The sequence below is a fragment of the Struthio camelus genome, chromosome 19, assembly GCF_040807025.1.
Source record: "Struthio camelus isolate bStrCam1 chromosome 19, bStrCam1.hap1, whole genome shotgun sequence".
Taxonomy (NCBI): Eukaryota; Metazoa; Chordata; class Aves; order Struthioniformes; family Struthionidae; genus Struthio; species Struthio camelus.
The window spans coordinates 10,518,455-10,546,000 of record NC_090960.1 but is presented as its reverse complement, the minus strand read 5'-3'; the positions used below and the strand labels follow the sequence as shown (position 1 = coordinate 10,546,000).

At 46.7% G+C, this 27,546-nt stretch overlaps 1 protein-coding gene across 1 annotated transcript; it reads left to right on the top strand.

Moving 5' to 3' along the window:
- METRNL (meteorin like, glial cell differentiation regulator) lies at nucleotides 1–24,575 on the top strand. Its single transcript, XM_068914152.1, has 4 exons — nucleotides 1–330; nucleotides 6,141–6,529; nucleotides 22,823–22,882; nucleotides 23,605–24,575. Exons 1-4 carry the CDS (start codon nucleotides 221–223, stop codon nucleotides 23,919–23,921), a joined length of 876 nt encoding a protein of 291 aa, XP_068770253.1. The 5' UTR covers nucleotides 1–220; the 3' UTR covers nucleotides 23,922–24,575.
- Nucleotides 24,576–27,546: the final 2,971 nt, after the last annotated feature.

Below are 27,546 nucleotides of genomic sequence, written 5' to 3'. Positions count from 1 at the left end.
CGCGGGAGGGAGGGAAGAGGGGAAGGAGGAGGCGGCGCGGGGAGGCAGGGCCGCTGCCCGCCCCTCAGCTGGGAGCCCGCAGCGAGCTGGTGCAAACTTCAGAGGCGAGGCGGAGCGGCGCGGAGCCGGGCATGGGGTAGCCGCTCCGCCCCGCTGCGCACCATGTAGGCGAAGCCCCCCGCGCATCGCTCCGCAGCGCATCCGCGGCGCCGGCGGCACCATGCGGGGCGCCCCGGCCGCCGGGCTCCTGCCGGGGCTGCTGCTGCTGCTGCTGCTGTGCGGCGGCGCCGCGGCGCAGTACTCCAGCGACCTGTGCAACTGGAAGGGGAGGTAAGGCGAGAGCCGGCGGGAGCCGCAGCCCGCGGGGACGCCGGAGCTGCCCCGGCCCCCGGCCGGCAGAAGCCGGCACCGAAAACAAAAGGGAGAGGCGGAGCGGGGCAGGGCGCGGCGATGCCCGGCCGGGGCTGCGCGGCGGCGGCTCCGCTCTGCCCTGCCGTCTGCTGCGGGCTCCGCCGCCGCCGGGCTCGGTGGGCTGGGGAAGAGAAGGAGGAGGAGGAGGAGGAGGGCGGTGCCATGTCCGCCGGCACGCTGCGAAGTTTCTCCCCGCGACCATCTTCCTTCCCCGCGGCGGGGCCGGGCTGGGGTCCCCGGCGCGCCGGGCCGCACCTGCGGGACCGCGCCGGGGCTGCCCCCTCGCAGCGCGGCCGTGGCGGCGGCGCTGCCCGCCCCGCTGCGCCGGAGCCCCCGGCGCCGCCGCCCTCGCGCTCCCGGTGCCGGGAAGCCGATGCCTGGGCGCAGGGGCCGGCGCGGCCGCTTCGCTCCCGCTGCGCCGGTTGTGAAACCGCCCCACTCCTCGGGTGCTTATCGCCCCAAATTATCTTTCCTTTTTAATTGCTCGCAATAAGTTGAACGTGTGCGGTTGGGTCTGTGACTTCTTCCACCGCTCGTCGTTTGAAAAAGCTGCTCTGCGAACAAGCAAGCGGTGCTGGGTCAGGCTTTCTGCTAGCTTAAAAGTAATTACTTACGGAGTCGACGTTTTTGGCTCTTACTGCGGTCAAATATGAATTTCTTTAACATCGAAGTTAGACTAACTTGGATCAGCAGGATATTTTGGAGTAGGGAAAATTCAGAGCGGGGAAACAGCTGGGCTGACTTTCAGCATAATAATTTTCTGTCTGTGACAGCCTGAAACACAGATGCTTGGTATTTACTTTTTTTCCTGAACTTTTTTGGACTCTTGACAACTCATGTGTGGTTAATCCCAGTGAATCCACTTGGAGGTGAGTCCATTTCGTACGGACCGAGCCGGTCAGTTCGGGGGCAGACTCCCAACTGTGTTGTTTTGCTTTACCAACCCCCCCCCCCCCCGAAAGCTGTAGCCTGCGTTGGTACCTGCCATGTCATCCCCAAGCGTTGTAGCAGCATCTACTCGAGCCTTACCACACGGTATTGCACTGTGGGTTTTTTTTTTTTTAATAAAGATGACAAAACCCTGTAATACTGTCTTGTTGGGTTCTTGGTTTGTGTCCTGTTTTCTTAGAGCAAGCAGTGACCTTCTTGTCACCTGAGCAAGGCTGGAACAAGCGATGCCTTGAGTATTGACTAAGGGGGCAATGCTTGACAAAAAAGAAGAAGAAAGGGGTTAAAAAAAAAGTGAAATAATCACTTCCTGTAACTGGGTTTGGGGCGAGCTGGTGACGCAGGCTTGGACTCACCCGCCTGTTGTTGCTCTGGGCTGTCAGTGGCAGCTCTGGGGTGATGCTGGTGGAGGCACGGGAGAGGAAGAGCTGACTTCTGCGTGCAGCTCAGTCTGGCTGGTTTCACTTGGGTGACGTGGTTCGTTCCGGAGCTCGGGTGGACGTGAATCTTGGGAGAGGATAAAGCAAACCAGGCTGACTTTGGCTTTAGTAGTAGCAAGCAGGTGCCGTCAGAAATGCTGACAGGCTATTAAATATCGTCTGCTTTGTGCTAAAAGACTAGCAGTTTCTTTAAGAAGGAAAAAAAGATACTTTTATGTACCAATAAATACCATCTAATTACGTGTTTCAGTGTGGATATTAGTGGCTATATGGGTCAAAAGGTATTTTTATGTGTAATGTTTTGAAGTCATGTGGTGTTTTTTTTATCTGTAGTGTCTGAAAAACCTGTGAACTTGGATGCCAAAACTTAAATCTTTTTCTCCCCTACAGAAAAGTTCTAGGTTGCCATGTGCAGGCAGATTTGAGAGTCTAGTGATCCTCCTGTAGTAAGCCCGAAGATACTTTCTCATCTTTATATGCATGTCTTTATTAAAAACAATGATCTTTAAAGTAAAACGTGCTGGTTATAAACTTTTTTTCCCCATTAGCTTGTGGAGAAGCGCCCGACTCCCATCCCTCGCTAGGATGAAGAATTTCACTAGGATTCCTATAAGTATCACTCACCCTTGCAGGGAAAGCTGATGCAATGCCCAGCTTGACACCTGCAGCTGGAGCACACTCACTAGGCTAGAGCAGCACCTCAGTAAAAAGCTTGATAGAGAACTTCCAGAAAAGCGTGTCCAGAGGAAAGCAGAAACTTCACGGTGGTATACATCTGGTTATTACTCTTGCTGTAACTTCAGTTTTTTTGTGTTGCAGTGACCGCTCGATGCTTTGGGCAGCAGGTCCTCTACGAGATGCTGGCAATGGTAGTCTTGCCCTTTTGACACAGGCTGTAAGAGCGAGAAACCATGGCTTTTCCTCTGGGTCTGCTATGGGTTGACTGTGATGCTGCATGGATCATGCTGTCCATCTGCTTGCACAGCTATAATTTGGGGAAAGTGCTCCTTTGCCTCTCTGTTTTCTTCCTCTCTCCCAAGAAGTTGCTGTGAGAGTAGCAGGGGGCAATTCCGCTCCGATGTGGCTGATCACATCCGTCGCGCTCGCCCTCCGCGGCAGTGGATAGGCCGGGAAGTTGTTGTTGCTCTCTAGATAGTCATCCTTAATGAGATCCCCCAAATTAGGAGCTGAAGTTCCCTATGTTCACTGAGGGGACCCTGGGGGGAGAGAGGTGCTTCTAGGGCTCTTCAGAGCATCTGGAATAATACCTAAAGTAGATGAAAAGGAATATTCCTCCCTGCATGCACGGTGCCATCTTTTTCCTCTTTGCATAGCACCTGTTGCGTGTTCCAGCCTAGCAGCTTACTTCACAGTCCCAGCACTAGCGCTTCCAAGGCGGACGCAGATGGATTGCTTGTGAAACCGGAAAGGGAGAACAGTGAGAGCCCGGTGCAGTGATTCAGGATATTCTCAGGGATCGGTATGAGGAAGTAGTACTTGTTTGAGACGTAAGTCCCAATAAACAGCACAGAGTTGAAGGGGAGGAAAGATGGCTTATCCATCACTGTAACCATAAAACGGCTGCTCTGTCTCCTTGCCATATATTATTTAAAAAAAAAAAAAAAAGCTCTTTAACCTCCTTTATTGTATGGAGATGGTGTGTCTTATGACTAGCTACTGAGAATTAAACATGAAAACATGACATTAAGCAAACTTTCATTGTGGTGACATATCATTTTGACAGAAAGCAAAGTGACAGGTTCTACTAGATGATGGTGGTTGCTCTTAAGCAATGTTAGCATGTGTTTTGAAATCTGCTCAACTTTTGAGTCATCCTTTATTATAAGGCTTAACGTGCACAGGTACTTGTGCTTGATGTGTCTGTCTAATGGCATCACTCTTTGCCTGTGGGATTTAATTGGCTTTCAGAAGGCAATTTTGGAGTCCACCCTGTTTTTTTTTTTTGTTGTTTTTTGTTTTAACAGCATGAACGTTTGAACAAAGCGAATGCTAAGGCTTTTCCTCTGGCAGAAGTTCACTGCCTCAGTGTTGTTAGGATCCCTTGCAACAGCAGTTTTGCAGCGTGAGTTCAGAGTTTTGCCCCTGGTGTCTTCTTTCTGTTTAAACATTGGGGCTGCAGGGTGGAAGTGGCCAGCAGAAAGCCCGAGAAGCCTATGCAGCTCGTCACGCTCCTTGATATTGCTTATTTGCTGCTTGCAAGCAAACAGACTTCGGCTCTGTTTTCTCGTGAGTGGCATCATGCGCACGTTGTGGTGAAAACTGATTTTGTGGACCAGATGTAGATTTACAGTCAACTTGAAATATCCCGCTGAAAGTTAAGTTTCCTGAGCGTGTCAAGTACTACTGAATTTGAGGGCAAGAGACTAGAGGTCAAAAACTTGTCCCGCTTTTCTCTTCATCTGGGTTCTTGATGTGGCTTTCAAGATTATTCAAAAGCACATGTTTGCAGGCACTATTATTGTTAAATATGACCTTTTTTTTTTTTCCCTGAGCTTCCTCGTGTAACCTCTATCAAGTGGGTCACACTGACACTCACAATAATGAGTCACGTCAACAGTAAATGCAAACCATATGTTGGTTTGGGTTTTTTTTTTTTCTTCTTTTACACATGACTTCTTGTTACTTTCTAAATGTTGACTTGGATTTAAAACCTGTTCAGCACCTGAATATATCTTTGGGGTGGGGAATTGGGTGTTTGGAGGTTTCTGCTGAGAAACCAGAGCTTGATGTCATTACTTGCACTGTACTGAAATGTGTTCTGTCTTTGCCACAGATTTCCTGTGTAACCTTAGACAAGTCACTTAATCTATTTTAGATTTTTTTTTCCCCCTGTTTTGGTTCATCTCTCTGTAAACGGGAATGTTTTGAAGCTTGTCCGGAGTGCTGCAGAGCAGACTGGTGAGCTGAGTTAAAGGGTCTCAGGCTGGGTGGTGCTCTGTAGGGACAGACTAAAAGATGCTTATGTTTTGAAACGAAGTACTCCAAGTGTGTGGGAGGAGGAGAAACAAGCTTGGTGGTGAAGTGATTTGCTCATACTCACCTAAGAGGTTTGTGACGGGACAGGGACTCGAACCAAAAGGTTTTGACGAAGGGTCTAAAAACCCTAACCGATAAACCAGGCTTCCCACAACTCTTTCTTTTAACTTAAGTGTGTTCAGCATGCGGTGTCATACTTTAAGTTGCTCTAGGTAAAAGAGCCTGTGGGGCTGGGTCCGGTATCAGCGAGGTGTAGCAAGTGTTGTTTAGAGCTGTCCTCAGTGTAGGCCATGGTCAAAGTGGTCACGGGATTTTACCGGTTGTACGGCTTAGGCATGGCGGTTTGTTCCCCTTTGGCTAGCGGTTGACCCTGGCTTCTCAGTGTTGTCCCATCTCTGTGATCACCCGTCCTTGAAATGGCTGTCAGGGTGTTAATGTTTTGCAACGGTGCCAGCCCTGTGCAGGTGAGGACACGGGACTGAAGGTGACCCTGTGGAGTGGTGTGGCTTGTGTGGTCGCAGTGGTGCCATAGTAACTGGCTACGAGTTTGCTTTTTGCTCTGTGCCTGCTCTTAGCCCATCAAAGCTGAGGAGTGAAATTATTAGCTCAATTTAAACCTCATATTGGGGAGAGATGGGAGAACGTGGGACGTCCGCCAAAGAGAGCAGCAGAATTCAATGCTTCCTCAGCTCTGGCTGGGGAGGGCAGTGTCTTCTCTCCTCTTGCTCCCCCCAGTCTGGAGATCGGAGCTGCCCAGTTGGGGCAGCAGGCTTGCTACCCTGCCTAGCAGGAGCGTGTGGGGCTGGGAGCAGCATCCAGAGCATCCCTTTGCACCAGTCCACGGGGTGAGCTTGGCATCTTTCCCAGTTTCAGAACCACTGGGAGTATAGACTTGGAAGAGGAACAAAGTACTCGGGAAAAGGTGGAGTCCGATCTGCGAAGCCGGAGAATGTGCTGGTTTAAGCCACCGGGAAGGGAGTTCAACCGTACGTCTCTTCGTGCGCTCCAAGTCATTCGCCACAGCTCTGCTGATGGGCAGTAACTGAGGCTGTAGTAATTTAATTGCTTTTGATCATGTACTTATATCCTATTTAATTTTGAAGTCAGTTACTGGTGGTTTAGCTTTTTCTTCTGGAGACAATTTAAAATTGTCCCGTAATATTAAGGGTGCAGTCTTGCAAGAGAACAAGCGCTTCTGACCACTGCCGAGCTCGCTGGACTAATGCTCAATAGTGTCATAAATTTTCTGCGTTTGCTGATGTGGCCCTTTGAAGGTTTGAGGTTATGGCAGTCACTTAACTAGTTCTGTCATTTCTCTAACTTCCCTTTTCTTTTTTCCCCCAGTGGCTTAACTCACGAGTCGCACAAGAAGGACGTTGAACAGGTCTACCTCCGCTGTTCAGAAGGGTCCATCGAGTGGATGTATCCCACGGGAGCGCTCATCGTCAATCTGCGACCCAATACTTCACCTGCCTCTTACAAACATTTGACTGTTTGCATAAAGCCCTTCAAGGACTCTGCAGGAGCAAATATTTATTTGGAAAAAACTGGAGAACTGAAACTCTTGGTCCGAGACGGAGATCGCAGCCCCAGTAAAGTCTATTGCTTCAGCTATGATCAGGGGGGCCTGTTTGTTGAGGCTACTCCTCAGCAGGACATTAGTAGGAAGATTACAGGCTTCCAGTACGAATTGATGAACAAGGGGTTGGCGTCTGATTTGCACACAGTTTCTGGTGAGTTCAGGGATATTGGTCATATTTTTCACGTACTGTACTGGACCCATAACAGATGGCAGAGTGAGTGAGTGGGAAAGTGGTTGGGTCTGAATTTCATGTGATTGATTTTTTTTTTTTTTTTTTGGGGGGGGGGAAGCTGGTAACATAGGCTGAATTCCAGATGATCTAAGGGCAGCATTGTGAGCGATTCTCCCCTGACAGGCATGGGGTGAACTGCAGGAACTGCCTTTACCCTACAGTGAACTCCAGCGTGTGCTGGGCTCCCAAGCCCTGCTCTAACAGTTTTCTAACTACTTCTTAAACCAGTTTTTAAGACCCCGCTGCATGTTTTGAATAGTAAACATTTAAACAAGGAGGAACTCCTTTTCTCTGTTTTTTTTTTCCTCCTCTGCAAGTACAGCTACTTGCTGACCTAATTATTGTTTGTTTTTTTTAACAAGGAAAACGGTGTGTTCCTTCCTCAGCTCTGCCGGCTGCACGTTACTGTGCCGCGGCCGAGCTCCTCAGCACCACGACAGCGCTTTTGTCGTGCTGGTGTTGTCTCCTCTCTCAACCGTTATGAGAAGCAAGTTTTGTGGGGAGGAGTTTTAGAGCAGCTAAAACTTTGTAGGAAGGGGGAACAGCCAAGCTGAAAGAGAGCTTACAAGCCTGGGAAGTCTGATGCTAAATAGCAAGCTAAATACCTTTTGGGCACAGTTGCTCTGGGTGTAATCTAATTATGCTAATCAATTAGACAGTTTGGGGAGAAGAATAACTAGCCTTTATGGTGGCTGACAGGAAGGAATGGAAAATTTTTAGATAGGCTGTACCTGACTAATGCTGCTTGTCTATACAGGATTGCTGGTAGCTTTTATCCCCGAAACTTAGCAGCGGAGATCTTCACTATGGCCTGAGGAACAGCAGGATAGCATGTCCCAAATGACTAGTGAGGTTTTAAGGTTTAGGTAACTTAAGTTGGAAGGCCATGGTGGCAACCAGACTTCTCTTTTGAAACGGTATCGAGTGAAGGCAGTGTCACAGCAAGGGGGAAAGAGTCTTCAGAGCACATTAGAAATGACTTTGCCCCGGGTAAAACCAAGGCTGTGCTGAGCCAGAGAGGCAGTATGCAGGCCGTCTAGATCCAGCGGCACTGATGCTATGAATGAGATACTACTTTATGAGCAGTGGCGTGGCTTATTAAGCTGCCTCTGTGTTTTCTAGGCATTGCATCTCTAATCTTTAGTTTGGCATAAGTCATTGCAGAACTTACGGCCCCCTCTCTCCCCTCCCCTAGCTCCCTTCCGCAGCAGGACCCTGGATTTATGCGTTTGTGTGTTGGTCCGCTCCCCTAGTGTGCGGATGTTGGCACACCGATCCAATCGTGGCATTTTTTTATTCGGATGTTAAGTTTGCCTCTTAGCTTAGCGAGGCAGGAGGTGGCTGAGGGCTGATGCAGTAACCCCAATAACTGATAGGTGGCGTGTTTGCCATTTAAACGAAAAAACTATAAATGCAAATATTTAAGTTGCCTTCTTTGCCCATGCCATGTATGCAACTTGCCGTTTGACATCTAGGGTTCTACATTTTAAGTGGATTTCTCTAATTCTAAACAGTGCAAGAACTGCAAAAGAAGCTGAGTACCTACTGCAGAGCCTTTTCCCAGCAAGATCGTTTCCACAAAGATGCTGCGCAGCATATCAGCTGTGTGGTGAAATTCCACTGCAGAAGCCATTAAATACGTTGTTTAATCAGTTATTTGGAGAACGTTCCCAGATTCGGTGCTTCTTTCTTTGGTAGGCTGTGAAGATGTGAGACATTGGTAGGCTGGTGATAAGTGAGTCACTTAAACTTGCCAAGAAAGGTCTGGTAGTGGGGTTGTTTTTTTTTTTTTTTAAGTTGAATGTGTTTTTACATACAGGTAAAAATAATATGTGAGAAATAATGCCCATCAGTGCTGTTTTTAATTTGCAAATCGATGTGGTTTCTCTCGAGCTCTGTTAAAATCGGTAGGGCTCACTGCTGGCATGCTTAAGATCCCAACCCAGCACAAACGGCTGTGTTTTCAGAACTAAGTCCTCTTCGTTCCACATAGAAATCTTGGAGATTTTTAAAAGCTGATGGGAATTTTCTTCAGAGACTTTTTCAGAAGTTAAACTGAGGACTGAATCCAGTTCTAGCCTTCTTCTTTGATAGGCATATTAAATCACTTTTCCTATGACTGCTGTATTTTCAGCTGTAACAGACCCTGGTGGAATTTCAGTGCTGTCTTATAAAACAGTGTGGTAGGTTATCTCCTTCATGCTCCAAGTGTCTTGTTTGGACAGAAGAAGCTTTTTGATAGCTCTCCAGCAGACCCTTCAGAGCAAACTTAAGGTTCTCTCTTGTATTTTAAATTAACTGTCTTGCCGGTTTTTGGAACCCCAGATGCTAGGAGGGTAGAGCGGGGTGATGAAAACGTGATGAAAATGCCATGCATGGCTCTTTCCACTCCTCAGTCAGATGAGCCCTTTTATTCTCCTATAAATATCTATATGTCTGGGGAAACTGCCAAATAGCTGCCTTGTGAGACTTCTTGAGAGCAATATATTTGGGGCTCTTTGTAGTTCCTGGACCTCCGTTCTTCTGTAGCTGCTTCTAGTTTTTCTGTGAAACCTCCAAATAAATGCCCTTTATTGAACTGTTCGTTTGGAGAGGAAGTTCACAATCAATTGACTGAAATCGCTGGTGGCCTCTTCATCGTAGAAGAGGCTCGAACCAGAGGCAAATGCTTACCTTAAAGGAGGTGAAAACTGGATTTAAGGCTCTATAAGGTCCAGGAATAATTCTGTCCCTTGCTTGCAAATTTGGCTTATGGTCTTTTGGCTGTTGCAAACTGGAAAAGCGAGCCTGATCATCTCTTAGTTGCAGTTTGACAGAGCTCAGTGTAGCTGGAAGTATGTGTGAAGAGCTGAGAAAGCCGTGAGATGCTGCTGCAGATCGGGGCAGAGATGCACTGGCAGAGCTGGGCAGAGGAAGCCAATGTGCTTCCTGGTCTCGGTTCATGCTGCAGTGTGTCTCATAGCAAAGGGCTAAAAGTCACAAATATTGCGCTTTTTTTTTTTTTTTTTTAAAAGCCCGTAGTGAAGTTTTGAAGTCAATCATGAAAGATGCAGGTGTGGGGCTTGGTGTGCTCCTTTCCCTGTGCAATAACTACTTGAGCAATCACTACCAATTTCGCTTGAGTTTCCCTAAACAGTGTGTTTGTTTCCTGGTGATAATTATTGTACCCTGCCCTTGCGTTTGCTTGCTCACCCTAACCTGGCATCCCAGCTCTGATTAAAGAGTATAAGTCATCTGTTTAATACTTTAATGACCCGTTGTGTCCTCAGAGCCCTGACATGGCAGGGTGCATCAACAAATCAGCAATGCTTGGCGGGGTGCCTGTGGTTTAATTAGAAAACCTCAAGTTTTATTAGTTTACAGTCATTCTTTCCCACTTAATCAGAGCCTAGCAAATAATTCAGGAGAAAACATGCATAGGTTCAGAATAGGCCTTTCCCTTTTCTCGGGAAGGCAGACTGACACAGCATGCACCTAGGGTTAAACCCCCACATTTGGGAAACCATTTCTTGGTTCTGAGTCGACATTACTCACCATGGGCTTTAAGGTTTCTGTAGCCATAGGAAGTATGTGTTGTACGCTAATGTTTTAATCCAGATTAATGTTTGGTGCCGAGTGGTTTTTAGCGCGAAATACGTTGTTTCGCTGGGTACTGTCCTCCCACCATTTTAGGGGGAAAATTGTACTTCTGACTAATGGGAAAACAGTGTCTAATCAGAGTTTGTCTCCTGAGGTAACCCTAAATCTATCTAGTTTTGCAGGGATATGTGCTCTCCTGCTAGAGAGGTCTTCCATGGTGGGCCACCACCTTGCACGGCGTCGCGGTGAGTGAAACGAGGCCGGTGCTGCCCAGCGCCGTGCATCAGGACCCCCCGGTTTGGGTGCAGCTGGTGGCAGCTGTGGGTTCCCCGATGCTCCAGCTGAGGCTGGCTCAATGCACGCTGCTGCGGGTTGCAGTGTCTTAAACTGGGAACAGCAGCAAAGATGAGGGTACTACAGCAGTTGACTGCAATAAGGGTCGCCTTGGAAATGTGGGCATCTTGATGGATTCGTTCTCCTCTTGAGGCCCAAAGCGGTGGGTGACTGAAAACACCTTTGATTTCAGATTAGGTTTTGGATTTGACCCTTATATAATTCCCATTTACACTGATGGCCCATTAACTTCAGTTCATGTTTTCAGTAAGGCTCTGAAGCCTTGGTGTTTGCCCAACTGAAGAATTGAGGCACTGTGACATTTTGGCCAGAAGCCATTTGAGAAGCAGCAGAACCCATCTAGGTTGGTGAATACTGTTGATTTTAATCTTTTCTGCTTGTGCTGGAATAAAATACTTTGAATCTCTCTTATACTGGCAAATAAATGGAGGTTTTGGCAAAAGCATTGTTTGGCCATATAGCTCCTAAAACTTTTCTGCATGTGATGACCCATGTGAGCTGGGGAACCTGCTGCTATAGTGGAGCCATGGGCCTCTTCCAGTCCTGGCAGCGGGGCTGACTGCTGCTCCCACGGGGAACGGGTGGGTAGGCTCTCGCAAGCTCCTTGTGTTAAATTTCTGTTCAAAGTATGGAGGTCTGTGGAGAGTGGTTTGTTTTTTTTCAGAACTTCAGCTTCTGCTAAACTAGTCTGAACCAGGAGTCTGCAGGTCTGACCTCACTTTTTGGAGAGGAAGGTAAATCTTGCCCCCCCAAAACCACTTTGTTTTGCTACCTAAAGTCTGTGTTTGAGGAATGTCACGTCCCAGCTACGGATCTAGCTTTATATAAGCTCTATAGTTTGCCTCTTCCCATTGTATGCTCATGTGGAGGTCTATAATTTGGGTGTTAGAGCTTAGGAGCTAAATTCAAAGCACTTTTATTGCCCACCTGTGTTTGTGTGGTAAAGAAGTCAAACTTTAACAAAAATGTCCCTTTATCTTGATGGCATCTACCCACTTAGTGCAGGTTCTAGTAACTGTTTTCTAAGTTTTCTTTATTAATACCGGGTACCTGGCTGAGCATATTTATAGATAGGAGGTACAGCACTCAAGTGGGTGTCTGAAAAACAAAGCAAAACTGGAAAATTCCAGTTAACCAGTTAAGAATGGTATCCAGCTATTTCCTGTATGCTGTTAATTCACTGGCCTGAGAAAACTCGGATTGCAAATTAGGAAAGCTCCTAAGTGTTTGGGCTGTGCCAGTGTTCCTACTTGCACACGGCTTTCTGAAGCACCTCTTTTAACTGCGGTTCCTTCCTTGCATAGGGTTGGGGTTTGGCGGAGGTGGGGCACCAATCTGCCTTATCTCTGTGTATCTCGTCCAGAAGGCAGTTGTCACCCCAGCCTCTTGGCACCTAATGTCGTGCTTCCCTCTGGTTGCTCCAAATGTCCAACTTGGTTTTGTTTTGCGCAAGGGTTGAACGTGCTGCTAATCTTTGTGGTCCAAAGCAGCAAAGATGTGGTGGGGTATTTTCACTTCTTGCTGAAGCAGCTTTGCTTTTCGTAGGTAGGAGGAAATTGTGGCTGGCATGCCTCCTATCTGCCCAGGTATTTGCAATATGGAAATTGTGGTTGGTCCCTTGTGTGCTTATCGCCAGGGTAAGCACAAGAGGTGATGGAAAGAGGCTCTTGAAACGCTTAAAACTGAAAGTCCCCACGACCTTTATGCTTAGCCCAAGTTCTGCTTGAGTCATGGCAACCATTCGAGATCTTTGTGGTCACAGAGCTCTGGGGGAGCACCTTGGCATCTTTTGGGCAAACACCGCAGTTTTAATGGCCGTCAGGGGTGTGTATTCTAATCCTCTCCGTGGTACGAGGAAAAATGATTTTGCTGATATCTCTTTTCAATTTTCTGCACCGGATAAAACTCTTGTACCTCTTGGGATTAAGTTGTGTTATGGGGGGGAAAAAATCGGAGCATAATCTGTTTTGATTTGCACAGAACAGCAGAATTTATGTAGCGTTGCTCCATCCAATTGTGATACGCATAATGAGCCGCAAAGCAACACATGGGATCTATTCTTTAAGAGTGAGTTAATGCTGTCTGGGAGACGTGTAAGGTAGGCTTTCCGGTACAGCTAAAAAGTTTGCTGTTGATTTTCATGCTTTTTTTTTTTTTCCCCAAAGGCCAACAGCAAGTTTTAAGCAAACTTACCAGAAAACAGCCTTTAACGCAGTTGCTCAAAATACACCACCTGCAATTATTGACCTTATGAGGGACCGTTTTGACACTAGGATACCTTATTTTTCTAAATGTTGTTTGTAGGCTCACCCTCTCTGCAGGAAGGTTTTTCTTAGTATAACTTTCATATCTTTTTCTATAAAACTAAATACAAATGAGTAAACAGAATTCTCTAGCCTTATATGTATTTTAGAAAGCATATTTTAAGAAGCTAGTTTTTTGAGGGGATTTCATTGAACAGGGTGTAATGGGTCAATATCTAAACTGATCAGGCTGGCTGCTATTACAAAAGGCTCTGGAGTGGGATTAATTTTGAGGCGCTAGGATTTCTAATTATTCATGTGCCTGAAGTAGACCAGATTTGCTGTGAATGATTGACTTGGGGGAGTTTGAAAGCAAAGTTTTTTGGGTTTTTGCCTGGGTGAAATGATTTCAATGTGTGCTTTGCATGCACTGGTAACACTCATGCTCTTCTTGCATGTTCTCAAATTGAGCAGGGATGACGTTTTCAGGAATATGAGGCTCAGTAGGGTCAAAAATGTTGAACCAAGAAGCTGTCTGCTAAAAAAAAAAATGAAATGGGGAGGGGAGCCCCTAGATTAAGCTCTCTTTTCCCCTGGAAAATGAGTTGGACGGCAGTCCCTCTAGCCCTGGTGGTCCTTTGATGTTGCTGGGACAGTAGTCCGTTTTTGCAGAGAGTGGTCGAGGTAACAATGGAGCTGTGATGATAAATACACAGCTGCAGGGGAGAGGGTGTAAGAAAATAGCTTATTTTTGCTAGACTAGCCACGAAAAGCCGTTAGCTTATTTCTCAACTCAGTGGGCAGTCAAAGCCAATAAGCAGTCAGGTGTATTGTCCGGGCAGCTGGGGCTCTGCTTTGCGCTGACCTTTATGTAGCGTGGAAGATGGTCTCACAAGCAGATCTGCGATCCAGCCGAGTTGCTTGGCAGTCTTTAATAATGCTCCGTGCTTGCTCTGCAAAACTGTTTAGTTTGCTAATTCCTGAGGCTGGAGTTAAGGAAGGGGTTGGGAGGGTGGGGGAATCACATTCCTCTTCTTGCCCCCTTCCCTTCCCGGAGGAATCGGAACCCTACTGCAACGTGGGCGAGAGTTTTCCTGTGTTAGGGTCTCGATGTGCAGCAAACCTCTTTAGTCTTAATCTATTATACGCTGAAAATATACAGAAAATATATGCTGCAATATTGCACAGATACCAGGAGGGCATGCTGGACTCGCAGCTGTGGTTCAATGATTTGTTAAATCTGACCTTGGGATGCTTAATATTAGGCCAGAAAAGCTACAGTCATAGGATACCCAGCTTTGATCCAGCATTAACGTCTGCTGCTAATTCAAAGATGTTCAAGGATTTTTTTTTTTGTGTGTGGCTTCTGTGACCAGCTTTTTGACCTCCTCAGGTATCTTCCTGCATCCCTCTGACCCCTATATGGGATTTGGGCGTTGACTCCTCCTGCAACTGGTATCAACTCTGCAGTGAGGGGCAGAAATACAGTGGTCTGTGCCCTTTCTCGATTGAAGGTGTGCAACCGGGAGAAGCTTGGCGTAATGATTATTAATACCAGGATACGCACGGGGAGCCTTGCCTGCCTTGCCGTTGCCTTAGCACCTCCAGCATTGCTTCTGTTTGTGCAGCATGAGCCTCTGCCCCCGCAGAACTGTTGGTAGCTCGCAGCAGTTTCAGCTGGGTATATGCCAATGCAAGAAGTTTAAGGTGGAGGGGGGAGGCCAGGCCTGCGTGGATCAGGTGCATGACCTAAACAAGATCTTCTAACAGAAACGTATACTGGTAAGTTTTTTTAAAAAAAAAAAAAAAAAAAGTATATATCTTAAAGCTTTGCCCGTTACAACTGGGAACAGCTTAGGTAACTCTTTGTGGGGCTACCTGAACAGTGATATCATTACACTGGGTTACCTTTAGCCCTTACACAGCCCTCTTCGAGAACAGGCTGATCGTATAAAAATGATTTAAAAATGAAGACTGGCCTTGTTCCTTCAGAGGTCTCCCACACACAAAAAGTATCTGATGCCTAGAAGCAGGAAGGGCAAGGGCCCATGTGGATGCGAGCGCAAACGCGCTGCTTTGCTTTGTTTTAAGACTCACTTAATCTTTGATCTGTCATTACTCCGCTCTCAGGGTTTAACTTTAACCAGCCACTTGTTACTTGATTCTATCCCGCTGGCTCCGTCGGGTGCGTTCATGGGCCGAAGAGGAGGCGGTGGGGAGGGCAGCAAGGGTCTCCGCTCCTGGAGGGTTTCCAGCCTGGTGGTAGGTGCTGGCTCCAGCGCCGCGTCAGGAGCTCTGGGGCCGGAGCCGGACTGACTGCGCAACTTCCCCAGCGCGCAGGAGTTGAAGGCAGTTGCTTTTCCACCCTCTGCTCTGCGAGCGTTGCGTGCCGTCTCCGCTGAGTGCTCTTAATTAGCTGCTTCTCAAGGACAAAACCAAACAAGACATCACAGCTTTCCTTATTACTTCATCTTCCCCTAGATCTGGTATGACGTTTTCCTTGCAACAAGAAAGCAAGCTTCTCCGAGTGAATTTTAGGAGGGGATGAGGCAAGCGAGAAATGCCCAATGTCTTGCATCCACTCGAGCACCTTAATCTTCTGCGGAGGCAGCAGTAGGTTTGAGGAAGGAGAGAGGCATCTTCTGTGGGATAAACAAATAGATTTTTTTTTAATAGCTTTATATTGCTGTACAGGAAAATGTGCTTGCAGAGACACTTTTTTTTGTTTGCTAAGCTCTCCCTTTTCTGGCGTGAGTCATGCAGAAGGAACATAACTGAAGGCTTGGTGCGCTCGATAGACCTTTCGGACACGATACGTTGCAGGCTTGACTGTAAGCGAGGATTTGCGTAGGACTGGTGTGTTCACAGCTAAGCGGGAGTTGGCACTGCTCTCGTTACTGTTATGTTGCTGCCCACCTGAGCGAGGCCCTGGGCCGGGGTTTGCCGCAGGAGCGGAGGAGCCCGACGGCCAGCGCTGCCCTTTGAGCGCGGCCCGGGAGCGAGGGGGAGACGGCCGGGGTAGCGATGGAGACCGGCTGGACACGCAGGGGCAGCGAAGGGAAGGGAGAAGGTGGTTGAAAAGGGCGTTACTTTTTCCCAACGGAGCAAGAAGCGTCCCAGAGCAGGGCTGACAGAAAGGTGGCTCAAAGATATGACACTTTTCAGGATTTCTCCTGGCTTGGCACAAATTATGCCTGGGCCTGGAGGTGTGCTATAGTGCTGTCTACTGCTGCTTAAATAAAAACTGCTCTGCTTTTTCTTTTTCAACAAATGGCTGTTTGTGTTGCTAGCTGACCTTTCAGCTCATTTGTTAGAATGTCTTGGAACAGCCAGAAGGCATCGCCTCTGCAACCCCGGAGGATCCTTGCGTGCTCTGTAGCGGCTCAGCCAAGTTTCATTTTGAAAGCTGTTGCAAACGGAGCTTGCCTAGTGCCGCATCTTTTCCTCAAGCTGCTTACATAAATAGTCGTCTTTGGTACTTAGGACTTTAATGCTATCTTGGAAGACATTTCTGTGAAAAGATAAATTTCTGGTTTATGGTCTCTTGCTTTAACGTTTCTCAGAATGCAGAGGTCATCATGTCTCTAATGGTGAGGTTTAGAGCATGCTTTTTTTAATCCTTCCTTTGCAGGAAGGAAGTGGTATTAACTCTATTCTCTTGGCACAATCCATGCCACAGCGTAGAAAAGTCTGTGTTTCATTAAGCTTATTTGCAGGTTTAAATTGTTCTTGTCTTGTTTCAAATCACTTCTGAAAAATGTGTGCGTCTGTGCAAGTTGAAGTGAATGTTAGAAGTGAGTTAAGGCAACTGGAGGTGACACTTTCTTTTCTGAAGATGTCAGGTCGCCAGTATCCCTGAGGGGCCCAGGGAGAGTCTCCACTGTAGCAGCCGGATTTTGGTATAGCTGTTGAATCACTATCTTGTCCTGTACCAAATATTGGGTGTCTTTTGGCTATGGAAGGAGGGAGCCTGAGGTTTGTATCCTTCTTCGTGATGGAATTGTTCTCAGCTACCTTCTTCCCGTCAGCACAGGGGTTCAGATCAGCTTTCTAGCAAAGGTGAGGATGAATTCTTCTGCCTTCAGAAGAGCACTAAACTATCTCAGTATGTTATTCACAGCATTAACCTCGTATTGGACTAAGAAGAATGTTCCCTGTGAAGCCGTGTCCGAGGGTTATTGAGCCAAGGGGCTGGGAATAGCACAAGCCCCACCATTGGGTTTGCTCCCTGGCTTGGTGTTTTCCTACTGACATGCTAGGAAAACTGCAGTGTTTGCAGAAAGCCGTGTAATCCTATCCCGTCCAAAGACAGGAAAACCTTGTAAAACAAAAGAACGATGAGAGAGCTCCTCTGTGTGTTGTGACTGGGTGTCATTAACTTCCACCCCAGCTGTGGAGATGCTCTGTTTCATCTGGCCACGTTTTTCTCCATTTGCATGGCTGCAGGTATTATGTTCAGTGCAGGTGTTCTGGATGCAGCTCTGTTGATATGAGCGCACAGCTAGTATGTTCATTTTAAACTTAAGATGCATTGGCATGCAGATGCCTTGATGTAGTTTTAGGTGGTGTTTCAGTGTGGGGGTTGTGCATGTTTTGAGGCTGAAATTTTTTGGCTCACTCAGGAAGAGCTCTGAGGGAGTGAGAAGAGTTGAAAGTGTATCTAGAGTGGGGATGAGTAGCCAAAGCCTGCTAAACCAGAATAGTTATCAAGTCCTTGCCCACCTTCGCTGCAAAGTAGCAGGTCTTTTTGTTCGGGGTATGAGCTGTGAGAGGTTCGTTTCATGGCAGAAGGGTCACCTCCTTCAAAAAGGAGGTCTGGACAAACTTAAGATGAAACAGTTAGAAGGGTTATTGTGCTACTTAATTAGTGGAAGCAAGATAAGGGCAAGATTTTTTTTTTTCTTTGCTCATATGATGTTTGTCCATAAACTCATGTCCCCTACCTAAACACAGATCCAGTAATCAATTGAGCCTTAGTCATTTCTACTTAGAACTCAAAAAAAAAAAAAAGACTGAGAAATGCACCATCATTGGAGAAACCACATCTCTATTTTTATAATCTGCTCTCGGAAGTCAATGCTTTGCTTTTCCAGGAAGGAGACTCATCCTGTGATGCCCTTTCCAGTACGGTTGCAATTACAGACCTGCTTGCAAGAATTTGAAGGCTGTGGGGTTTTTTTTTGTTTTTTTGTTTTTGTTCCATATGAACTAAGGCTGGTGTCAGGCCAGAAGCTTTTATCCTGGAGACTGAGGTCTGTTGTGTCTCCATGTAGGTACAGCTTGAGGTGTTGCAATACAGACTGGCTTAGGTTAAATTAACCTGCTGTGGGAGAAGACCGATACCCATTTGAACATCTTCTGCTGAGCTGCTGGCAAGAAAGGGCTAGTCATTTTAATCAACCGATTAAAACCTATGACTAACAGAAAATGCTCCAACTCCACTAGGACCTTGCCAATAGCTTTCAATACTTAAGAGGTCTGATTGCTCTTCAAAGGATTATTCAGAAATAATAATGTGCGGGTGACATACACTACAGGAAACTAGAAGCACAAATAAACCAGCCCTAAGGTGCACTCCCCCACTATCCGCACCTCTACCATACTGCACACGTGCACGCAAGCTTCTTAATAAAACCAAAGGGTATTCCTCGGTAAAGTGGTTTTCTGCAATTACTTTGTGTTAAGCGTTTTCACTTCTGCTTCAAGGGTGTCTCTCTTCCTGTCTCTGCTCTCAGAGCGATGATGTTGTGAATTCAGCACAGCCTATCCAGAGCTGTAGAGCAGAGGGAGAAGGTTGTTTTGGCTCAGAAGATGGAGCCTTGAGATGGTGCGTAAGGACCCACAGCCTAGTTTGTCTAGTCGTCTTCATAGCTATGAGACTAAATGCAGGACAGACTGGGGATTCTTTTTACTCAGGTGTTGAAAGCTGGTTCTGGGGTAAGGTAAGAAGGTAAGTTGGACCCTTGCATAGCTGTTTGCACCTGCGTAAAATCTGCTGAAACACAACTGTTTCAGGGAAAAGCGGAGGAAGATCAGGCCCGTTTGTCTGGTTTCTGCGATGTCTATAGTCAGAGCTAGCGTGGTGTGTCCTGCAGGGAATTGTCCTCCTAAACCATGACTTTGGCCCTCCAAATAGCCCCCATCTGCCCTTTCCAGGGGATAGAAGGGTTGCATACACAGCGCCACGCACCAAAGGAGAAAGCACTAGAGCTGTGTTTGTGTGTGCACTGAGCTGTGTGTACGCCTACCCACAGCTCTCTAGGTAGCGAGGAGCCTCGTGCTAAATTGCAGCATTGAAGTTGCACTTAAATCCATCTCCAGTACTGGAAGAAGAGTAGCAGTCCTTCATGCTGACTGAGTTGGGAACCTCCTGGAGCTCACAGCAGCTTGCGTTTCCTCATGACAGTTCCTCAGCGCACATCCCTCTCTCCTCCTGCGCTTTTCTGCCTCCCTGCAGGGAGGACCCGCAACGTGGTGGCCAAAGCGGTTGGCCAACAAGCGCGGTCTATTGTTAGTATCGCCGTGTCCTCCTCAGTAACACCAGGTTCAGAGGGCAAATCACTCAAAGCAGCTGGGACATGACTGCTCGCTTGTGAGGAATGATGTAATTACATCTCCCTCTGCAGGGAGGTGAAGAGAGAGGCCTTTGGAGGCCCTGGATTGGGGGGGGTGACGGGAGGGGGCTGCCTCAGGTTCCTTCAGGTCAGGATTCTGTCAAAATCCATCAAAGGCATTCCCAGGAGGGTCGGCGGGCGAGGTGCACAATGCAGGCATTGTGCCACAAGTGCTGTGGTTGAGTTGTAGGCATCTGGGCTTTAGAGGGCTTCAATGAAATGTCGCCTTTCTCTTTTCTTTTTTTTTTCCCCCCCTTTTTTTTTTTTTTCCCCCTGCTGCTGTATGAATTAAGGCTCTTTGGCTTATCGAGTTTAAAGGAATTAGAGCAGCTGACATTGACGTTGTTGTTGCGAACTGCGCGCCTTGCTCTTGGACGGGAGAGCCTGGGCAACCCTCGAGACGTTGCCAGCGAGCGGGGCACACGGCGCCCTCCCGCCAACGCAGCGGGCTCATTCAGCAACTGCGCGTTTCCCCCAAAAATGGGCTTCCTCACTGTCCACGTGTGTGAAATGGGTTTCCTTCAACTTTGATATAAGTAAGGATGCTCTCTGTTTTATAGTTGAAGGAGCGTGTGTCGTTTTGGCGTACTGATGGAGAAAGCATCTGCCTCCCAAGCTCCAGAGTGTGTTAGAGCTGAACTGCACCTGAAATTACTAACTTGCAGCGTAAACAGCCAGATTCTTTTATGGCAGTAATTCAAAACAAAGCGTGGGCATTGACTCCTCCTTTGGATTTTGTTTCTTTTATGAGACTGTATAGGAATGAAGCTTCAGATGTAGCGAGTAAACGTCATTTGCTTTTTAATGGTCCATTTACCTCGGCAGTAATCCTTCACAAGTTGCTCTCCATCTGTGCTCGCTTACCTTGTTTTTGCCACTTGCTAGATATATCTGATACTCTGAGAATGCAGATGTGGGAGTTGTTCCACAGAAGAAGTCTTCTGTTCTTCGTATGCTGGTGTTGCCGTGGTGGGCGTTGGTAAATGCTTGCTAAATAAGCTTGCATGCCACCAAACTGCTGTGAGTCAGCATGGATCTGAAGTAGATTTTAAGCAATGATCCAGTGTGAGCAATACTGAGTGCTTTTAATTTCCTTTTGCATTTAAAAAAGGATGTAGGATTTTGCCTAGAGTCCGCAATTAAAATGATTTGATTCCATGTATATATGGACGTTTGTTCATTTGATGCATCATAGTGTTAGCTTATTTAAATGGAAGGAGCCGCTGGAAGTGTTTTGTTTTTCATCTTGAACGCTGGTGCTTGTATTGCGCTCCTTCTGAGAACAGAAATGGCTTAGTCATGCTGTGTTTTCGGTTTTCTGATTGAGTTGGAAGAACTACGGAGATGTCTGGTCTAAACCAAAACTGTTTTCACTCAGACTTAAAAAGGCTGGGGTGCCTTTTTATTATTAGATCTTTGCAGAACAAAATATGTGACATTCAGAGTCTAGGATTGTGGATTTCATTGACGTCCAACGGTTGTACTTAACTTTTGGACTGTCCACATGAAAATTCAGTGGAATTCATGTAGGTTTGCAGGTTACCTCCATTTTCACCCTTTGGTTGATCTAACTGGGGCCCTCATTTGGGCAAAGGGAGGTGGTGGAAGAGTGGAATATGCCCTAAATGAATTTGATAAGTATCATGAAGGAAATGACTCCCCGGTAGGATATCGCGCAGCTAATAACAACTTTCTCCATTAGATGAAGCTTGGATATTTGTTCTAGTTACTAATCAAAATTTCTTGCGTCTAAAAATTAAATCTTTAGACTGACTTTCTTGTAGTGCTCCAATTTATGTCCTGGCTTTGGCTGGCTCTGTATTTCTCATGATATTATACAGTTTCCTGATTTTTCCAAAAAAGAGAGGTGAAATGGTGTATGGGGGGAAGAAGGGCAGGAAAGGCTGACTTGTTTCTAAAGGCCATAGAGGCATTCGGGCTTGACTAAAGGGAAATGCCCGGTTGATCAGATGCCTTAGCAAAACTATTTTGTCTGTTGCTAGTCTCTTCTCCTAGAGCTTTTTAAACTTTTTGAATTATTCCTTCAAATACCTCTGCCCAGAAATGTGCATTTTACATTCTCTCTAATCCTATTAAACAGCGTGTTACACTGCGTATTAATCATCTGACTGGAGCAAATCTGGTGGATTTGGTTCAATAATCCTTCTTTCTGGATCACTGCCTTTCTGGCACCTTGGAAAACATAAGAGATTTGCTGTGTCTTATGTTAAAGAATGGCTTGTGCTGTCTAACAGGGGAAGGCTGATAGCCGAAAGTCGCAGGAACCAGCTAAGCTTTGTTTAGACTAGTATAAATGTGCTTCTTAGTGCGATGGATAGACTTCTCTGGGAAGCGGGTGGGGGTGAGAGGAAGGGTGTGGTTATTTGGGAATCTGGTGATTAAGTATTTTCAGATGTTAAGATTCCAAAAAAAATTTTTTTTGAGTGGGAGTAACTTCACTTTTGGGTTTATCACGGACAGTTTGATCAAATAAGCTGCAGCTCTAATGCTTAGCCTTGCCTCTAGCATGAGCTGGGCTTTGCTGTAGGAGCTGGGGGCAGCATTCATCCGAGCAGAATAGCATGCTTGATAGGTTCTCGTTTTTCGGACTGATGGGCAAGTGCAGCTCCCAGTGAAAGAAGTGGGCGCTGAGCCTCGAGCGGCCAGACTTAATTAGCATCGCTGGGCAGGGCAGACCCTGATAGCAAGCAAATTCCTGAACTCAATAGGGTATTATAGAAACATCTGTACTGCGACTAGGGTACCTTCTCCTCCGAAGGAGCTGGCTGAGTACAAAGAGAGCCACATTCTTGCATTGATTAGATTAGTGCAGATATCCAAATGTTTCCAGCAGTACAGGAAATGGTCTTTGTACTGCTTGAGCTCTAGCAGATACAGGCTTGAGTTTCCGCTTTGCCTTGACGCCCTCAAACACATGCGCTGGTTGCCCCCCGCCCCGCCTCCCCCACTCTGTAACCTCCTGGATCTTTGATGTGGTGATAGACTAAATGGCTCGTGAAAGAGCCCAACAACGCTTAATAGAAATTGTAAGAAAAGAAGCTCTGCCATCAGAGTTTAAAAGGCACATGAGCTTCAAAGCCTTTTTGAGAGCTTTGAATTTACAGCATAGCACACTACAAATGTGCCCCGTATCGAAACATCTTTTGCATTACGCACAGTGAGTGTGGGGGGTGTTTGCTGTATAATATATCCCAGCAGGAGGGTTAAAGAGATCCATATTCCTACTTAATTGCAACAATCTCGCAGGGGTTGGGGGTAGCCTCAGCTGCTTGTAGTGCTATTGATGTCTGTCAGGCCTTTGGGCCCCTTGGCCCACCAATTTTTGGTTAATTTGAATATAAGCTATTTGTTTGTCATTTTAATCTTCTGGTCCCCTGCTAACTCTGATCCTTTTTCTCCAGCCCCCTGCCGACCATGCAGTGACACAGAAGTCCTCTTGGCTGTCTGCACTAGTGATTTTGGTGAGTTGTTTCTCCTTCCCCCACCCCTTCTGTTGCCTCTCTTGACTGTGGCATTTGCTGCCAAACCTCCATAAACAGTGTTAGATGCCTACTTATGCTTGGCAACTTCCACTAGCAGTAAATGCTGCCTAAAGAGGACATGCGCATGGAACAGGGAGGAGAACGGTTTTATAGGACGCGGCGTGAAGGACCTCAACACTGTGCGCTCAGTTAGCACTTCCCCAGGGTGGACAACGGATGACCCAGCAACCACAGTGGAAGTGGGAGGTCAAAGACTTCTTGGGGGCATCTAGGAGAGGCCTTTACTTGCTGCTCTAAAATGGGCTGTTGACAAAAGATCAAAAGTTCAAATAGTTCTCCGGGCTTCCCTTTTTGAAGGGGAAATTAATACTAGCTGATATTGGTAACGGCTGCAGAACAGAAAGTACGTTGTCAGAGGGCTCTAAGCATGCGTCTTGCTGCTATAAGCTCTTTATTGGGCTATTTCTCTGACCCCAGTTATTTTTGTATTTAAATTTAATAAGTGAGCGCTCTTTGCTGGGCTCGTACTGGCGGTTACAAATAGAAGCTTGAACCTAGAAATTACAAGGCACCAAAGCCGGGGCTGTTGTAGGGAAATCTCTTCCCCTTTGAGCTTCCTGGTTACATGGGGCTGAGTTTGGACCCAGCCCCTCCAGAACGGTTGCGGGTAGCCCTTTCTTACATCCTTTCTCTGTTTCCAGTTATCAGAGGCTCTATTCGAGATGTGACCAACGAGGAAGAGGAGCAAGAATCCATAATACATGTTGGCGTGAACAAACTTTACAGGCAGAAGAGCAAAGTCTTTCAGCTCACAGGGGAAAGCGGGAACTGGCGAGGACAAATAAAGACCCTGCTGGAGTGTGGGGTGAGACCAGGAGACGGGGAATTCCTCTTCACGGGACGCATGCACTTTGGGGAAGCCAGGTTAGGCTGTGCCCCTCGTTTTAAAGACTTCCAAAGGATGTACAAAGAGGCAAAAGACAAAGGGCTAAACCCATGCGAAATTGGCCCAGATTGAAACCCCCTGTTTGGCTGAAGATCGCTTTTAGTGTTTGGCCAAGAATATTTCCTTTTCCTGGCCCTGGTGAATTCTCTGAACAAAAACAGTGACTGAAAGCATGGACAGATCTGGAGTGCAGACTGAGACCCTGCAGGACACATCTGGAGCCTGCGGTGCTGTTATACTAATGGAAGCAACAGAGGTACGAGCTCAGAAGGCTGCCAAGCAAGCAAAGCTGGATTTTTAACCAATCTTGTCCTTATGAATTAAGTTATTATATTTTTTTAGCATCTTCCTTAGGAAAACAAGCAAAGAAAACTCCTATGTCTTAATTAAAAAAAAAAAAAAACCCAATGAAAGCCAACATGCCTTTGTATCTTTTTAATACTAATTTTTAAAAATGTCTTAAGCTGATGTAGCGTTTGGTATGGTGTATTCTGTATAAATGGCCGAGAATGTGATAGAACACGGTAAACCATCTTAACATTGATGCTTTGTAAAAAGCTTGGTGTACAATTCAAAGTTGTTTCTTATGACAGAAATTTATGGAGCCAACTCTTGTGTGCGTGTGTTCTTTTTTTATATGAAAGAATGTACAATCGCTGCCTGCAATTTTTTGTCCAGGCTGGCAAATTCTTTCCATTCCAGAGAAATAAAGGTCCCTGGATTTGACATATGCTGTTTAAAATCTTTATTTTGCCTTCCCTGTAAGGCCTATCTCTGCTAGTCCAGATGTGCCCATAGATCAATTCTGGACTGCTCACTTATTTTGTGGCTTCTCTGAGCAGGAACTGAGTTCCTGTGAGGCATTGGGAACAGCAATATTTTTCAAAGGGGAAGCGGGATCTATTTTTGGAGCTTTTTAGACACGTGTCCGGGCAAGGCTCTAAGTGTTCTTCTCTCAGATGCCTATGGGGTTATTTTGGGAACGGCTCCAAAGAACCGGCTGCCCCTTCATATTTAGTTTGAAGCTTTTAATTGTGCTGGCTGGCAGCTCAGTGGGAGGCGGATGCTCATTCCTGCTGGTGAGTCCCGGGGCAGGCCGGGCTCAGTCCTAGCCCACCACGTGTGAAAAATGAGGGGAGGCTTTTGCAGGCAGCATCCTGTGGGAGGTATAGGAGCTGTCCCACCTCGTTCAGTCCCATCGTTCCTTATAACGTGCAATATATTACTTTAATTATACCTTCCCAACGCTACCAGGATTTCTGAACCTTTGCTCATGTTTCTTCTTTGACGCATCCCTCTGCCACGGACTTTTATGTAGGCCATCAGCTTCTTTAAGGAAAAACTTTTCCACTTAAAGAGACTTTTTCAGCCTCATCCCCCAATTCTCCCTTATGTAATCTTTGTTTCTGAAGCTCGGGGGGAGGGGGTCAGTTCTCTGTTTCTCAGTGAGGCTGATCTGGAGTGACTTGGAGACTGATCTTGTGTGGGTGCAGGAAGCTCTAAAAGGGGTGAGACAGAGATCTACTGCAAGACTTATTAGGGGTTAAATAAACAGGGTCCTATCAAAACGTTGATCTGGTGTGGGACAGAAATCCTCCTGAAGCTATTTACGTAGACTTCTGCCAGCAAGGCTTTTTCTATGGGCCTACAGGAGAAGTGGAGTTTCTTTTGGCCCATGCTAAGGAGATCCTAAGAGACTTCAGAGGACTGTGACTACTTGTGCAAAGGCCTCTAAACCTGTTAATATTTAGCACTGGTCTGTCTGCTGCCTGGAAAGTACACCGTCAGCACTTTGACCCTGGCTGCCTTGCAACCTCCTGTAAGAAATACACCAAAAATAATGTCTTATTCTGTACCTTTCAAGATTTTCCCTGCCCTACTTTGACTTTTAAGAGAAGTGGGTCAGCACTGGCAGATGGGGGGATTCATTAGGGCTGTGTCTTCAATCTGCTCCACTTCTTCTCCTGCTGGGTTGCTTCCACTGTGCAGGATCCCTATGTGACTGGGATCCTTCTACCAGTGGCTGGATTCCTTCGACCAGCTCTGGGATCTTAGCCCAGCCTTGCTGTAGGCTACTAAAAATGATCCGGTGATTTAGCTTTGAGGTAACTCCTGAGTAAATCTAAGGGGGTGTTCCAGAAGCCCCATAATCCAACCTCTCTGCTGTTCTGTTTCATAAGCTTTTTCCAGCACAGAGTGGCTGTTGGCAGGATGCGGAGGGGAGAACAACATGTTCCTGGAATTGTCTCCAACCTGCCCACTCTCCTCTTCCTATGTGACACTGCGGGAGAGAGGGGAAGAGGCTGAATTAAATGTTCAGCCAGTATTTGTGATACAAATACAAAGAGCCAGGGCAGCTCTGCTGCTGCAGTTCAGGCTTTGGCTGTAGTTTAATTTTTATGGCAGTTTAACTTGTTTGTAGACGTCTTCTTTTTTCAGAACCAAGTTCAGAGCCAAGCACTGAATTGATAGCTTGCTTTACTCTAGTGTCTCGTTGGCCTGTCCAAGAAGGAGGAGCAGGGCTGTGCCTTCCCCCACCTACAGTGGTCTTGGCCCCGCTTGCTGCTGAATCGCTCTCCCCTGAGAAGCTGCCTGCGTCCTGTGAGCTCACTGCAAATTCTTGGCAAGGGAGGAAGTATTGCACTGCCTATTTTCGCTCTGCCTCAGCTCTGCAACAAACTGCTGAGCTGTAGTATTAGATCCCTCTGTAGTTGCTGCGTGTCCATCATGCTAATGGTGCTTGCATAAAAGAAATTACAGAGCTCTGGAGGGAGCGGCTGCATGAGCCATAACTCACTTTAGAGCCTACTTCTTTAATCGAAGTGGCGTTAAGATCTCGCTCTGCAACATTTTCTTTCCCCCACCCTTGTCCCTGGCTTGAGCTGTGCTCACTGCAGCATCGCAGGTTGACTGATGTGCATCATCCCCAGCGAATCGTCGGTAACTGTGGGATTCACTGCCAGCCTCAAGCTTGGTGCCACATCTTGTCAATAGGTAGGTGTCTGCACTTTGTACAGGAGAAGGTTAACAGAAGAATCACACCCACTATCTTAAAATCCAGTTCCAAAATACTCACCCATAAGACTTTGAAGCATGATTACCTATATGGCAGCAGAGAAGTAGAGGTAGAAAGGATGGATTAAAAATTACCAACTTTGCTCACATGGGCTGACTCTATAATGAGTAGCAAACAACAAACTGATGTAGCATTATGTGAGGACTTGCTTGTTGCCAGCTTAATAGAAAAGCCCGGCTGAGGGTGACCCAGGACAGTAGGATCATCAGACAGAACAGGTGCTTGCAAAGCATTGCTTTTCTTGCCCCTGCAATTCGCTGAAGATGAAGAGCTTCCTCTGGATACCTAATTAACATAATTGCATTCCTCTTAAAAGCAACTGAGTTTGACTTATCTGTTCCTCAGAAAGCGGAACTAATGAACTTGAATTACGTTCAGTAGAATCCCCTTCGGTGGGGCAATACTACCCATAAATGGGCACAAGGGATCTGCTGTACTTTTGCATCTTAACTCTGACAAGTGTGTGGTTTGGGTTATTAGTGAAAATACTTTCCATGGTAACTCTCTGCCACTCTGGTTTTTCCGTACAGCATCAGTAATGAGCCCACTAATAAACAACACATTCACCTCCTAGTTCAGGGACGTGCTGAGCTTACTGCAAGTGACAAATAAGTAGGTTGA